The sequence below is a fragment of the Cynara cardunculus genome, assembly GCF_001531365.2.
Source record: "Cynara cardunculus var. scolymus isolate 2C chromosome LG 1, CcrdV1, whole genome shotgun sequence".
In the NCBI taxonomy this organism is placed as follows: domain Eukaryota; kingdom Viridiplantae; phylum Streptophyta; class Magnoliopsida; order Asterales; family Asteraceae; genus Cynara; species Cynara cardunculus.
Genome location: NC_037528.1, coordinates 5,460,782 through 5,476,815, shown reverse-complemented (window position 1 = coordinate 5,476,815; position 16,034 = coordinate 5,460,782). Strand labels below are relative to the sequence as shown.

The following is a 16,034-nucleotide window of genomic DNA, read 5'->3' as shown; positions in this document are numbered from 1 at the left end:
GTGTAAACTATCCCCTGGGTCCGGATGACGATCGCCAAATGCACCTGGTTGGTTATGTTCTGGAACCGGACGCCGAGAGAGGAATAAATTCGGGTTTAATGGGGGTGCGGTTGAGATACAATCGTATAAACCTACCCGTCGTTTTAACATTCTAATTTTCTTTCTCAGCTTATCCATCAAAACGCGCGCTCTCTCTCTCTCTCTCTCGAGATTTTCTAGACGCAGAGAGAATTGGCGCTTCATTCATCAAAATCCAACCCTAATTTTGCCTCGTCAAATTTTGTTGGAAATACCTTATCTGGCTGGATTTCTTGTTTTAATTTTTGTAGCGGATGCGTTATTAGAGGTGTGGCGGTGTAGAAGGACTTGTTGGAATCAAATTCATTGATTGATGCCGCCGGAGCCATTGCCATTCGATCGGAAGGATTTCTTTAAGGCGAGGAAGCCGTCGTCTTCGGACCCTGTAGGAACTGTCCCGCCGCAATGGAGAGAGCCGCCAACTACTCCTTCGAATCATAACAATCGTGGATCCTCTTCGTCCTGTCGTCTGGCCGGTGGTGGCCCCTCTGATTTCCGCCAACCCTTTTCCGGTAAGTTTTTGGGTTGTTTTTATTTATTATTGTTTTCCCATTTCGGTCACATTCTTAGGGTCTGGAAATCAAAAATCTGTCTGATTTGACCAAGTTTAATTATTTAGGTTACGAACTATCTTGCGTTTCTCCTGTGTCCCCGTTTGTCCATCTCCCAAGTACGCACACATGGGCTATAGGCATATAGAATTGGGGGCAGATCTGGGAGGGTGGATTTTATTCACTAGAGAGTACGCCCTCGGTACCGCTTTTTTATATAAAAGTTTCAGAGGGAAGATGGCCATTTAACTTGAACCATAAGGCTACTAATTTTATAGATCTATGTTCTTTCTTGTATTTGATGGCATTGGATCTGGAGCTGAAGGGAGCTTGCTTGTCTTCAAGGGATTACTCTGTTGATATCGGGTTATTCTTTACTTTCGCTAATTGATTCATTGATCTCTCTTTTCTTTCTTTTTTTTGTTTGAATATTTGCCACTGAAGGTTATGATAAGGCGGTTAGTGGTGGGTTTCATGTTACAACAGTGGAGTCTGGATCACGTGAATACAAGTATTGCAAGAACGATAACAGTAAAGAGAACAATACTAACAATAGTAGGATGTCAGTGGCCTTGGGCAGTCAGAAACCCCTGAAAGGAGGAAACTCATGGGCGACCACTCTATCACTAAACGGTAACTCTTATCCCCTTACTGACTCTGTAAACTCATGGGAGCAACTTCAGTTGAATGACCAACATGCTAAGAAAAATGGTGGTGAAGTCAGTACTACAGGCAGCCAGGGACTCGACAAGGAGGATTCACTTGATTGGAAGCCTCTTAAATGGATCCGTTCGGGAAGCTTATCTTCAAGAGGTTCTGGTTTCAGCCATTCAAGTAGCTGTAAGATCATTAGGTTGGATTCCCTTGATACCAAGATAGATGCTCAACTGGGTAATAGCACTCCTGTTCAATCCCCTTCGGGGGATGTTGTCCTTTGTCTGACACCAAGGACCCCTGCTGATGAGGTTTCTTCCCGTAAAAAGCCCCGCCTTGGATGGGGTGAGGGGTTGGCCAAGTACGAGAAAAAGAAGGTTGGCCCTTATGATATTGTTGATAAAGAGTCTGGAGCCAGAAATGGAATGGTTGATGGTGTCAGCTGCTCAGAACCTTTGCTTTCTAGTCCTTCTAATCTACTTGATAAAAGCCCCAGCCTTACCGGTTGCTCAGAATCTGCATCTCCTACTACTCCTTACTCATTTGCTTGCAGTTCCTCTCCAGGTAATTATGTTACCCTGATTCGTAATCTTAAATTGCGTTTTTCCGTGTCCTATCGATCTTTTTCATCTCCCAAGTTGCCATTGTTACCCCAAATTCATGATGAGTGATCCTTTATATTTTCATGTCTGGTAGACAGACAGTAGACCTCTTGTGTACCTTTCTCTTAAGGAAAAAAATTGAACAACAAAAATAGAAGGAAAATGAACTTTTTTCAAATGACATGGGTTAAATAGTGAATTGAATGATATTTTGCCATTTTATTATTGCCTACGATTTTGATGACCTATAAACCATCTAATTATTTATATTGCCAATTGTCACTGTCATTGTTTTCATAAGGCCTTAACGATATTCAAGTGCCATGTATGCAAGTGGAACATATGATATGAATTCTAGTCCTATAATATTTTTTGCAATGCTTATAAAAATATTGACATGTTGGACTACCTGATTTTAGTGAGTTGGGGGATATAGGGAGAAAATGAGGTTACCTGTATCATTACTCTATACCTTCCAAAGGTGGAGCCTACCTAATTTAGTCACTTAAAGTTTATTTTTTTCTGCATCCTTTTCTCTTCTTTATCACTATCAGAGTATCATTATTTTCTCTCCATGAATGTCCTTGCTTGAATTGGCACACATGGAGAATACTTCGATTACCGAGAATCATGTTGATTCATATTTTGCCATACAACAAGACTCTACAAAGCACTTGGGCTACCTGAAATGAAGCAAACTAATTTTTAAACGTTATTTTAACATGCATAGTTGCTTCAGTTTGGCTATTTACGAGATGTTCAATCCATCCTTGAACACGTAAAATACAAATTAGAGTCATAGAACTTGATGTTGGAGAAGTCCCAAGATATTTAAAAAATGTTAGAAAGGTAAACAATGTATTTGTGTTATGTATCAAGATAGTTTTGCTATGATAAACTTATATATAGTACGTCGGATATGTAGAGACTTCGAAAGACGACCACTGATGCAGGAGAGGCTAGAAAGTAGTGATGGACATATTAAGGATACAAGGGTTATGTTATTATTTTCTTTTATTTGATTAAGTTATTTATATATTTGTTGATGTTGCAATCTTTTGTTATCATTGCTGCTTGATTAGGTATGTTCTTATCTCTTAGTACAGTTGCATCCTTTCAAAGATTCATTCACAAGTTTTCACTAGCAAATCCAAACTTTTTTATGCAATGGCTTCTCATTTTCTACAGGATTGGGATTCCACATCTACCTAAGTTGTTGAATCTTAACTGCACTGATTAGATGCACTTTTTTTGTTTTTCATTGTTCGTTACTTGCTTGTATTGTTCTTTTTGAATTCTTTTATGTGCTTGTATGCCTTAATCATATTTTTCTTTGTATTGGAGGAAATGTAGGGTTATCATGCTTAGTTCTGGCAATGTTAATCTCAAAGCATTTAGCATGACACTTTTATCTATGACATTATATTCATGTTTTTGAAAATCTATTATATTTATTGTTTGCGATGGAGCTCCTTGAGGGTGTGGTTTTATGAACTCTCTCGGATTGTGATGGCTCCATCTACGTAGAAGTTATTAGCCTTTCTATTACTTCTGAATGCTATCTTCTGTAAGGGCATCATTTAATGCGGAATAGGAAGAAAGTGTTGGATCGTATTTCTTACATTCTCATCGATTTTATATACTTTACTTGAAAAAAAAAGAACAGAGAGGATTTAAGAAGCTGCAACCCAGAAAAATAAGAGAAGACAGAGGAAATATGAAGAAAACAGAGAAGAGAAAGTCGAATGTTTGATTGATTGATCACCAACAACAATAGAATAGAATATAAATTTTCTGAATGACTAGCATCTTGTACTCCACTTGTTTTTTTTCCTTTTCCACAACTAACTCTGCCACCCTCTCTTTTCGATCTAACAGTATTATGGTGCATTTTCTTTGCTACCCTTGTAAGTCATAAAAATAGGAGTTTTAGAAATAATAGGTGAGTTCATCACGCATCACTTTGTTTGTGACTGCACTGGCTGGTTAATATGTTGTTAAGTTGTTAAATGTTGTCAATTAAACCAATATCATCAGAGTTTTGCTTTCAAACTAGTTGGGCTCATTATGGCTATTGATGGAAGAAAAGTTATCTGAAAGGAAGCTACATATGTAAGAGACACATTCTGCAGCTACCAGTCTTTTGTTTCTTTAACTGTTTTTATGGGACACTATTCTTGACATGTTTAGACATGTCATGTTCTAGTTCTCATGTCAGAAGTAGATTGCATTTTGAAGTAGTTTTAAAACAATTTATTTGTTATTTACTGTCCATCTAAATTTGCAAGTGCTATGGCATGACAGGTCTAGAAGAGAAGGATGGATCTATTAAGGCAGCTACAGTGGATAATGGTACTTGTAATCCTAATGTTGCTTCTTTACATCTGTCTCAAAACCACACAGAGGGATTAGCTTTTAACTTGGAGAATTTGGAAATTACTGAAGGCTTTAACTTGAGCTCCTCACTTGAAGAACTGCTGCAGTCTGATGAATCAGGTGCTCCAGGGAATGGCTTTGTAGAATCTACTGCAATGGACAAGTTACAGGTATGGAAAGCAGACATTTCAAGGACACTTGAAATCACAGAAACTGAAATTGATTCACTTGAGCATGAATTGAAGTTGTTGATTTCTGATGGAGGTTCGTGTCCTTTTCCGGCTGCTTCCAGTTCTTCACCAACAGAGCGCAACAATAAGAACCCTGGAAAAAGATTTGTACATTTGCCCCTGAAAATCATTTCTTCAGTAGATATGCTTATGGAGAAGGCTGATGGTTTTCTAGAAGAACGTACTGGAGCTGAAGATTTGGACAGAAAAAGTCCAGGCACTGCAACTTCTAAACTTGTGAAACCTCTTGCTTTATGCAACAATGTTAAGCACCCTGATGCAGTGGAACGAAAGGATTCTCCTTCTAATTTGGATATAAGATCTGAGCAAGCTAAATTTCCCCCACATCATGCCAATGATGACATGGTAGGTGTTGTAAATTCTTGCAGAGATGGCAGTCAGGTTCCGACAGGCAGTGGTCATACAATTCCCATTGGTGGTGATGTATATTATGGTAGTGAAAATAAGTTATGTGACATGATATTGGCTTCAAACAGAGATTTAGCTAATAGAGCATCTGATGCATTTAGTAAGATGTTGCCGACCACACATTTGCGTACCAATATTTCAAGTGCTACCGATGTGTCATTAATTAAGAAGAAAATGGTTATGAGAAAGCGTTTTATAAAATTTAAGGAAAGGGTTATCACTTTAAAGTTTCGGGCACTTCAGTACCCCTGGAAGGAAGATCTTCGTTTGCTTTCTATAAAAAGATTTAGTGCGAAGTCACAAAAGAAGTTTGAATTGAGCTCACGAATGGGATATGCTGATCATCAGAAGCACGACTCCTCCAGTCATTCTCGTTTATCTTCTGGTAAGAAGTTGAACCATGTAGAAATTCTACTTGAAGTCTTTCTGTTTGAATTGCATATGGTCTGTGTTGGACTTTTATTGTGTCGGCAGCCTTTCTTGTAGCTTGTCATCTTGCTCTACCTGAATTTTGTTTGTGTGATTTCTTTTTATTTGGGCAAATGAGATGTCTAACAAGTGGCTTCCATTTTGATTTAGATTGAAAGAGTTGTCAGTACCCTTCATGCACAATAGAGTGGCATGCCCATGATTTTGTACTGATTAAAAGAGCACAGCATGATAATTTTCATGACAGGTCATTGTTTTTTTGGCCTGTATGATAGAACTAATCATCAAGCTTAAGTTTTTAGTTAGGTTAATTAGTTAATTAAACTATGTATGTTTCTCGGTCCAAGTTATTGATTAATTACTTAGTGGAGTGTAGGCTATTTCTTTTTTCATATTTGCTCATTTGCTTGGTGAGTCTCAGAGTTTGTGCATTGCCATATTTGCTCCCTTGTGCGGGCTATTTACTTGATGCGGTTTCTGCCTTCTCTATCTCCACACGCTCTCATCTCTAGCTTGCTCGCTTGTTAAGTTAATTTTTGTCTTGCAAAATGGGGTCTTCATGGAAACAGCCTCTCCTTGGGTAGAGGGCTTGCATACATCCTACTTTTCCTACCCTTTTTCTTATAGAGGCAATGTCTGTTTGTTTTGGTTTAGTGATCATCACCCATTGTTGTTAAAAAGCCCGCCTTAGGCTCTGAGGCTCATAAGGCTCAAGGTCTTGGGCTTTTTTTAAAGTCGAGGCTAGGTGTATTTACCAGGCTCACTAAGGCCCTGCGCCTTGGCTGTGGCGCCTTGTGGGCCTAGGCACGCCTCATAAAGAGTTATTAAATACCTAGTCAAACCCTGATACTAAACAAGTTATTTTCATCTCTCATAGAAGAAGATTTATAAATAGATGACATAAGTCAAACCAAATATACCCAGACCTTAAAACTTCTCCCTCACAACTCCAGCCTTAAAACCTTATCTGTTTTGCATCTATCGAAGTATTGTTGGTTGCTGCATTTGAGGCTTCTACTTGCTGCTTATTTGAGTTGTGTAACTGTGTGTGTCTATATGTATATATATATACACACACACACACATTTTGATAATATCCGCCTCGCGTTCCTGAGGTCAGCGCCTTGCGTCTAGGCCCTGAGACCTTTGCGCCTAAGTGCGCCTTGAGCCTTTAACAACTTTGTAATCACCTTATAATTGCTTGTTATGCCTGATTCGTATTGAGTGGATCTTTGTGTTATATGCCTTTGGATCATGTTATGTATTCAATGTTTTATGTTATCATACATGAGACAATGTGTTGGGACTGGATTGGTTATTCAGCCAGTGTAAAATTTGATGCCGTTTGCTGGTTGGTTGATTTTACTTTATAGGACTTTCATATGCCTCTAATTTGTCTGAGATTCTGCTTGTATTTTCTCTATAGCTGGAAGTTTGAGCCTGGTTCCAACCACGGAGATAGTTGATTATGTGAAGAAGCTGCTTTCAGATTCACAGATCAAGATTTACAAGAATACGCTGAAGATGCCATCTTTTATGTTAGACAAGAGGGAATACATTGCCTCAAGGTTCATTTCGGATAACGGATTACTGGAGAACCCTATTGATGTTGAAAAGGAAAGATCCATTGTCAATCCCTGGACAATAGAAGAGAAGGAAATCTTCTTGGATAAGTATTCTTTGTTTGGAAAAAACTTCAGAAAAATTGCATCTTTTTTGGAACACAAAACAATTGCTGATTGTGTTGAGTTCTATTACAAGTATCATAAGTCTGATTTTTTTCAGAAAACAAAGAAGAATAAAAAATTTGCAAATGGGAAGTCTTATACTGCTAATATCTATTTGGTCACATCTGGGAAAAGATTGAATCGAGATACAAATGCTACTTCCCTTGACATGCTTGGTGCTGCTTCAGCAACGGTTGCCAATATGGATGATGGGATGCAAAAGCAACATAAATACACAGCTAATTGTTATGTTGGCTCGTCTAGTGATAAAAAACTTCCTGGTGGCGATGTTGGCATCTTAGAGAGGTCAAATAATTTTGCTATGTCTTGTAATGAGCAGGAAACAGCTGCAGCTGATGTTTTAGCTGGGATTTGTGGGTCTATGTCATCAGATGCGTTAAGTTCTTGTATTACAAGTTCGGTTGAACCTGGAAGGAGATGCCAGAAATTGGGTGGTTCTTCACTGCATTTGACACCTGAGGGCACACTAGATGATGTTGATGAGGATACTTGTTCAGATAACAGTTGTGGGGAAGATATGGATCCTTGTGATTGGATGGATGAAGAGAAGTCAAGTTTCATGCAGGCAGTGCGATCTTATGGTAAGGATTTTTCAATGATTTCAAGATACATGCGAACAAGATCTACAGATGAGTGCAGAGTGTTTTTTAGCAAGGCTCGTAAATGTCTTGGATTGGATGTGATCCATCTTGAGGCTGGCAGTGAAGGTACAACCGGTGCCAACCAAGGGGGTGGGAGTGATCATGAAGATGCTTGCGGGTCGGTTGTTTCCCATGATAAATCTTCTTCGGAGTGTAATAAGATTGACCTGCACTCGTCTGATATCAGGGAAGAGCATGCCGAATCTGATAGGAATGGCTGTAGGGAGCCTGAGCTTATGTTGGAGAATTTGGTATCCCATGCAGAAAAAAAGCCTCAAGTAGAGTTGATTGGAGAAAGTGGGTGTTCAAACCGTAATTTGGAGGGAGCTGCTGACAGTGAAGCTACTGAAACCACCAACGCCCACCAAAATATGTATTCTGAAGGGTCTGTTGAAGAAATGAATGACTACTCTTCTGCAACAGGTGTTGCCAAGGTGTCTGCTAAGATTTGTAGACAAGGAATTAGGGAATCTGAGCATCCGTTGCCTAGTTTCAATGGCAATACTAGTAGCTCAGTGAGAAGATTAAGTTCATGTCCAGCTGAAGATCTCAATTTTGCTTCCCATTACTCTAGAGGTACTTGTCTGGATTTAAGCATTGATCGTGGAAACAATATGGAGTTAAATGCCTCTTCAGAAAATGGGTTTCTGATGCTGAATTTCTTTCCCAAAGATCCTGGATTCGGGAAGACTCTTAGCCAGGATGATGTATCATCCAGAAGACTCTCTTTCAGGAAGAGTGGTGATCAAAGATGTTCAAGTATGGATGGTTATCATTTGCATCTTTCGAAACGTTCCTTGCTTGATTGTGAGGAATCTTCCCATATTCTTCCTGTTAGCATCCCTTCTGCTAAGGAAGGGAAGAATGGGAGTTTAAGTTGGCATGAACCACAAAGCAACTTTAAGTTGGAAGAAATGGATTGCTCTGTGTCCCAAGAACCGAGACAGAGTTGTTCCCTGGAAAGGCCACGTAGGAGTGGTGATGTGAAACTTTTTGGTCAGATTTTAACTAATCTTTCTGGGTCGAATGCAAATGGTAGCGCAAGAGAGAGTAGTAGCATTGGAAAACCAAATGGTGGAAGGCTATTCAACCTGGAGTTTGATAATGATAAAAAGAATGTTCCTCCATCAAGGAGTTATGGATTTTGGGATGGGAACAGAATACAGACTTTGCCTGACTCAGCCATGTTGCTGGCAAAATATCCTGCTGCTTTTAGCAATACCTCTTCCTCCAAGTTCGATTCTTGTTCTTTAAATCAAACATCAGACTAGAAAAGTAAATTACCTTACCATCATGAGGAAGGTAAAGTTTGAGATTGGGATGGAAGGAAGGAAAGAAAGAAGAGCAACAAGAGAGTGCATTATGCAAAAACAACACAAAATGGTGGTGAAGCTTGGTGAGTGTGTTTTATGTATTATATATGTTCTGTTTGTTGTAGTAGGGAGGATAGGATAGGGTAGGGTAGGGTAGGATGATAGTATGGGATCTTTTTTGGAGGATGCTACTTAATATATATATATGTTGTTGTATTTATCAAATGCACAAAATAATTAATTTTGTCTGTTTAACTCTAATCACAAGAAAGGATTCAGTGGCTTATGGTAACAAAGGGATATAAAGGATGTTGTTTAGATCACAAGAACCTTCCATCAAGTAATGGACAAGATTTGAAACTGCTTTTCAGACACTGCATATTTCACAATCTTCATTCAATCACGGTTTTATTCAGACTATACCTAAATTAAGCCGAGTTCTAATTACACTATACAAAATAAAGTTTTGGATAAATTAGTTGAAAATGTTCTAAATTGGTTACGTTTGTATTATGTGGTCCAGGGCATTGCTACTTGCTAGAAGATATCCCTTTTTGGGTCAAATCGTGGTCAGTGATAAATATAAAAATAGAATATACTTAAACTTTAGCAGCAGAAGAGATGGTATTTTAGAGTCTGCATATCCAGCAGGATGATCTTGGGGAAACAAAGTAGACGACATCAGAAAACCATTACCTTTCTGGAACATCCAACTCCCAACCACTACCAATATAAACAGAACAATACCAGAATGGTGGAGGCCGGAGGGCTTTCATCGAGCTACGATTATATTAGCAAATCGGAAACATGTGATCAACACTTGGAATCTGCTATTTCCAGACTTGAAACTATAAGCAAAAATGCTTCAACTCAAATCGGTTTTTCTGACCACACAAGTTTGTTTGACTACATTATATTCAGTACACAAGTTTGTTCGACTACATTATATTCAGTACATGTAGCAACAAGAAATCGGAATGAGAAAATGAAACCTAGAATCTGATTTTACTTCAATCAGCAGCATTGTTTTGCCCAATTGGATTCTGCTTCCTCTCTGCTTGAAGTGATCTGCATAACGATTCAAGCTTTTCTTTTTGATTCTTGGTTTTTTCTAGTTGCTTCTTCATGCGTTCCCGCTGCTCATACCAAGTAAAACCATAAATTTCAAAACCACTGTATATAAACCAAACTATAGAAAGTGATCATCAACTTTTATCATCTTTTCACTTGTATCTAATAAAATCAATCATGTACTTGGATCCTCAAGATCATATTAGTTACATTCTCTCCATTCAATTGAGGTGGGGATCTGGCAAATACAAGTGTCCAATAATTAATTGAATGACTTTGTTAAACTACCTCAATCTCGTAAATTCAAACGATAAATGAATATGAGAATACATAATTGATGTGATTTTGAGAATCAGTCTTTTTATTAAAGCGTGCAAGTGAAAGAAACCATGCAGGTCCAATGGCTTATTTATTTTCTGTTGGAAGATATACCTAAAAGACTGACTATAAATAAGGTAAAATCAAGACTCACCTCTTCCACGAGTTGTATGAGAGTGATGTCTGACTTCTCGGTCTTGCCCTTTAGAAAGGTATTTTCCTTTTTGAGTTCCTTTATTGATTTTGCCATCTAAGTTTACACAGTAACAATATCCTTCAGAAACATAAAGCTAAGCAGTATGCAATTGCAGTGAAAAAGAAGGATGTGCATACCTTCTCAATTTCTTGCTTGAATGTTTCAAAAACCTCATTGCTCTTCACTAATGCATCCTGCAACAGTTTAACTTGTCTGAGACGCATACTATGTATACTTCACTTACAATATGTACATGACTTAGGCCCGAATTCCTCAATATTTCATAAATCAATGCAACTTCTTACATGTGTCTAAACATGTAATGAGTGAAAGCTTTTACAATGCAATTCTATCAAGGCAGTAAGAATGATGGCAGACCAAGGTTAACCTGAAATTGCTGGAATTTTTCACCATCAGCAGTTAACTGTAACCGCAAATTCTTTTCAGTTGCCAACAATTGTGACACCTGGTCTGCATATGTCTTCATCTGGGACTGTTCCTTCACCAATTTTTCTTCATGTTGCTGAATCTTCAAATCTGCAATTTGGAGTTCTATAGTTTTCTGCTTCAACTGCATCAAAAAATTCATGTTGTCAAATAAATGCATAATTTCTAACAAAGAAAAACTTGGTTTATTTACATCATCAGTCCAAGTGTATATAATGAGTTACCTGTTGAGTATATTGTTGCTCAATAAGGGCATTTTGATCCTCCTTTTGCCTCAATTGGTTTCTTAACCTGAAAAAGATCTTGTAGGTTAATAGAACAATATCATAAAAAAGAAGAAAGCACTGAACACAGATTCTGTATTTGGTTTCTTAGCACACCTCGCCCATATATATAAAGTCAACGGTCAAGTTTAATGCCAAGATGTACTAACCACCATTAATCTAATGTCCAGGCCCCTAGAAACAAATTTTCTTTTTTTAATCCCATTAATATTCAGATATTAATAAGAGGGTGAGTCCAGAAGGATCATACAGTTTTACATTCCCCATTTGACTTCAGTCACATGACTTAAGGCAATACTCATTAATTATAGGAGTCCAAGAATTTAGTATGAAATATCATATATTCACATTTCATTCTCCTTCAGTTGGGTCAGGCTGTCATCCCTTTGCTCCTCCAGCTTACTCGTAACATCCTATAACAAAGCAAGAAAATACTAGTCAGATGCAACATGCATATACCCCTGCAATAAGATGACTCCACCATGAAGATACTTGGAAAGAGGAAGATTTGCAGAAAAATTATCAGCTTTCCAAGAAATCAAGTAGTATCTGTTAAAAAGTAGAGAACTTTATAGCGCTTGCAAGCATGAACATATGAAAAGTATGCATACTCCATCCATTTTGGAGATTGTCACTGAAAAATCAAACAAGTCAATCGGGAAGTTAAAATTGTTGTGGGTTCTAAACAAGCTGAAAAAAAGTCGGCTGTACATCAATAGAAACATCCATGCTAAATTATATATTTCATAAGCAGTAGGCCCGACATCAAAAAATCAAGATATAGCTTGTTTTCGGAAAAGAAGATGTGTATGTGTCATTGTGTATGAATTGACTAATGTTTGACCTCCAAACACACGCACCTAAGCCCCTCTAGGTGGGCCTACAGGGGTCTCGTATGTGGAGAGAAGGCTTCCACAAGAAACATACATATGTTTACAAGAATAACGGACCTTTATTGCTTCCTGAAACTTGTTCGATAGATCTAGCCTTAGGTTTTGACTTTCTGTTGATACTCTTTTGCACTCGTCCTGCCACACAACAGAAGACTTGTAAATATTGCATCAAGGACATGCTCGAAGAGAATAAATCTCAATGGATTTTTTGGTCCAATCATAACTGGAATCACATAAAATGAGAGAAAAGAAGTGATCAGATGCACAATAACTCAGGGGAATTCACTCGGCAACATAAAAAGTACATCAAATAGAACCAAATATAAAAATGCAATAGTCTCAAATGTGTAGCATGAGCATTAAATTGTTCATGAAAACCGTTATTCCTATATACCCAAATAAACAAGGATGAGTTAATAATAATACTATGAAACTAAAAGTTGCTAGCAAATAATTTGTCAGTCAAGTGCAACTATGAAATAGATAAAGAAAATGATTACTAAAAACTGTTCACTTTGGAGAACCACAACACGATAACTAGGCGAGGGAGGAAGGAGAATCAGACAAAGGTGATGGTTTTGCTGGTATAAATTTTGTAATGTTCACATAGATCAACACTGGAATAACCATCATGTTAAAGCTACTAAATTTGAGAAGACATGAGATGGTGCATAAGAATAACTGAAGCATACCATTAACATCTTGTTTTGACGTTGTAGCTCCCTACACAATGACTCGAGTTTATCTCGCATAGAAATAGCTGAAAAAGGAGAATCATCAAATTAATGAAATACAAAAGGAAAAAGAAATGTACTTTGTTGTCAATATAAACGTCCAAATGCAGTCGATTTGCATTCATGAAATGATGGAGAAACAATTCAGTGCTAAATGAAATACATACACAAGAATAATAACCGTTTAATCTATAGTCTTCTAGGAGGAATTATTCAAGAAAATACTCGTTGGCTTCATTAAAAAAATACTAATATGTACAGGAGAACTGCAGGAGGGATCAATGCTTGCTCTAGGCAAACACTAGGCATGACACCGCTTGCAATCATCAACTGATATAAAGTACCCCAACCCCGAACCCTATTCTCGCAGAGAACAACTAAGGAATGGCAGTCATAATGTTGTAAAGTATCATCTTTATGGTAACAAATTATTTTAGAAAGCACTATAAATAGATTATTTTCTGATGGTCATATATGCATATGTTTCTAGCCGGGTCCTTATAGGCCTATTCCATGCGTGCATGGCATATACCATCAGTTGAAAAGAGATACATGTAAGACTGTATAAACTCAAAAATGAACCAAGAAAGTATATCTAGCATCAATAGATCTATCCAGTCACATGTTATCAATTAAAATAACATACCCGCATCTCTTTCGGAAAGAACTTTCTGATAACTTAGAGTGAACTCCAGAAATTCTTTTTCCGTCTTGAATGTACGCTTGGCACTCTTACGTTTTACTTCAGATGTATCCTGAAACAGAAAAGGAGTTATAGATTCAAATATTTAGAGCTCCTAATACTCCAACCTACAATCACCAGAAAAACAGCATATGGAAAGATGAAACTTCTTCAGATCACGGAAAATTTATAGACTTGGCTTATTTTTTATGGTGTTTGTTTTAGTCACAGTTGTACACACAAACCAAAAAAGGAGAGATGGAGGAGGCTCACAACAACCGTGGCTATAAATGTTAATCATAATTCCCACAAGAAGAATTATTTAGGCTGATAATGAAATAAAGAGCTAGACAACTGAACATGAATCTATATATTGAAAATTATGATGTTAGCAGGACTTATACTGAAGTTGAATGCCAGCTTTCAGGATCAAAGTAACAGAGTCCATGTCAAGGCAGTGACACTGGATATACCACAATGCTTTATGTAAAACACATAGGCAGTTATTCAACTGCACAGTCGGAAATAAAAACAAACCCCAAGGGCCAATTGTGAGTTCCCAAGATCAGAATGCTTCCAAAATCCTTGGGCCAACAAAAACATTAATCAATTTTTCCAAGCAAAAGAAGTCTCTAATGACAGCCTACCTATTAATTCAGTAAAAGAGAGGCAATCTACATAATTAGAAGTATAAAGTTATTACTAAATACTTTTCTGCTTGTTCCAGAGCTCTCTGATGGTAGCTTTCCTTGTACGCCGGCTGCTTGCGATTCCACTCCTTGCTCGGTTGCTGGAATATAAATTGTAGTTAATGTTAATGGCTCAACGTGATATATAATGTGGGTTGTGGGGTACAACCGAAAACCACTTTCAACTTGTAGAGTACTAGTCACGAATATTCCTACGGAACTTCAAAATGCCACAGAGCAAGGCCGAGCATTGTGCCCCAAATGAAGTTATTGTGAAAATACATCACACGTGAATCTAGGAAAATAACGGAGACAACTTTCTTTCAGGATTTAAAAAAAATATTACAGTTTTCTGAAGTTTGACATGTTTCTCCAGCATGTTTGTTTCCATCAGTTGGAACCATTCCCTGTTCTGATTTCCTTCCCACATTTTCAGAAACATTAGTTGGTGATCCAGCAACAGTGTGATCTGTACAATCCTCTTCAGGCTTCTTTACCGACTCATGTGGATCACAATTGACGTATTCAGATAGTTCTACAGGGAACGTTCTTGATTGCTCAGCACTTCCATCATCGCCTTGGCTCGACTGAAAGTCATCCACTACCAAATCTGGCCTCGAATCAACTTCTATCAGTCTCTCCTCCTTATAATCAATTACTTGATCTTCTTGATCTGGTGTTGCGGGTGTAGGGGTTAGAGGTTCTGCAGAGCTATCAACAAACCCATCAGGTAAAGAATCTGCTTCAGGCAGTTGATTTGCTGCAGGGTTCTCCATTTCGCCTACAATTTCAGAAGGTTAATCTCAGCTGATAGATCTCACCTAAACTCATAGTCACAACCTTCTCATGGCACCCATCAACAACATACGTAGTCCGTCAAATCAAACAAACATTGCAATTCCGACAATCTCAAATCAAAAGTTATACGTCCGGATTAACTTATGATACAAACAAATAAAACTCTTCATTTTCCTCAACAAGTTCCCAAAAGAACATATATACAGTTAACGGCGTCATTTTTAACCACAAATCACAAATTAAAAAAATATATAGAGAGAGTTATGTATCCATGCTCATGAACATAATCAGATTTTCCATTTTGCCAAACAAACGGTACATAAAATCCTCAAAATACCAGCATATTCATGATATGATTGGCATCATACAAGAATAAAATTAAAGAAAAGAGAGAGAGATATGGCAAAGTGCAACCTTAGGGTTGTGAGAGAAGAAATGTTTAATTGAAACAAAAACCTAATTAGTTTGGAAAAAAGCGAGTATGAAGGAAGCCATAAACCTAATGAAAAATAGGAAGGAGGGAGGGAGGGAGGGAGGCATGTGTTGTGTGAATTTCAAAGGGTTTTTACGTACCCAAAAAAGCGATTGAGAATGAATAGCAGCTCTCTCTGGTATTCCCTTCCCTTTTAGACAGTCGATAGATTTGGGAAGCCACGAGTGTGTGCCTCTGTGTATATATCACAAAACATCATAAACAAAAAGACGACCTAACCGTAGTTTCAACGAATCAAGGGTGAAACAGGCATTCACAATGTATGTATCTATTCTATATATATATATATATATATATATATATATATATATATATATATATATATATATATATATAGGGGCCTATTCAAGGGAGAACTGAGTTGTTTGTGGTAACTGT

General features: G+C 37.6%; 2 protein-coding genes across 6 annotated transcripts; one reads left to right on the top strand and one right to left on the bottom strand.

Moving 5' to 3' along the window:
* Positions 1–231: 231 nt before the first annotated feature.
* Positions 232–9,276, top strand: LOC112500097. 4 transcript variants are annotated; one of them, XM_025103400.1, is made up of 5 exons: positions 232–590; positions 1,074–1,262; positions 1,350–1,847; positions 4,190–5,305; positions 6,776–9,276. In XM_025103400.1, the coding sequence occupies exons 1-5, from the start codon at positions 392–394 to the stop codon at positions 9,007–9,009; spliced, it is 4,236 nt and encodes a 1,411-aa protein (XP_024959168.1). In that variant the 5' UTR covers positions 232–391; the 3' UTR covers positions 9,010–9,276. The 4 variants fall into 4 exon arrangements, with proteins under 4 accessions (XP_024959168.1, XP_024959176.1, XP_024959161.1 ...); XM_025103408.1 differs by having other exon boundaries at positions 1,074–1,847; positions 4,190–4,237; positions 4,331–5,305; XM_025103393.1 differs by having other exon boundaries at positions 1,074–1,847.
* A 584-nt stretch (positions 9,277–9,860) lies between these two features.
* LOC112500117 (alpha-taxilin) lies at positions 9,861–15,922 on the bottom strand. Of its 2 annotated transcripts, none has more exons than XM_025103425.1 (12): positions 15,737–15,922; positions 14,712–15,146; positions 14,387–14,466; positions 13,641–13,749; positions 12,953–13,020; positions 12,318–12,395; positions 11,716–11,780; positions 11,308–11,374; positions 11,025–11,207; positions 10,774–10,830; positions 10,595–10,690; positions 9,861–10,187 (listed from the first exon to the last, which is right to left on the bottom strand). In XM_025103425.1, the coding sequence occupies exons 2-12, from the start codon at positions 15,139–15,141 to the stop codon at positions 10,062–10,064; spliced, it is 1,359 nt and encodes a 452-aa protein (XP_024959193.1). In that variant the 5' UTR covers positions 15,142–15,146; positions 15,737–15,922; the 3' UTR covers positions 9,861–10,061. The 2 variants fall into 2 exon arrangements, with proteins under 2 accessions (XP_024959193.1, XP_024959202.1); XM_025103434.1 differs by having other exon boundaries at positions 10,153–10,224.
* Between the last annotated feature and the right edge of the window lie 112 nt (positions 15,923–16,034).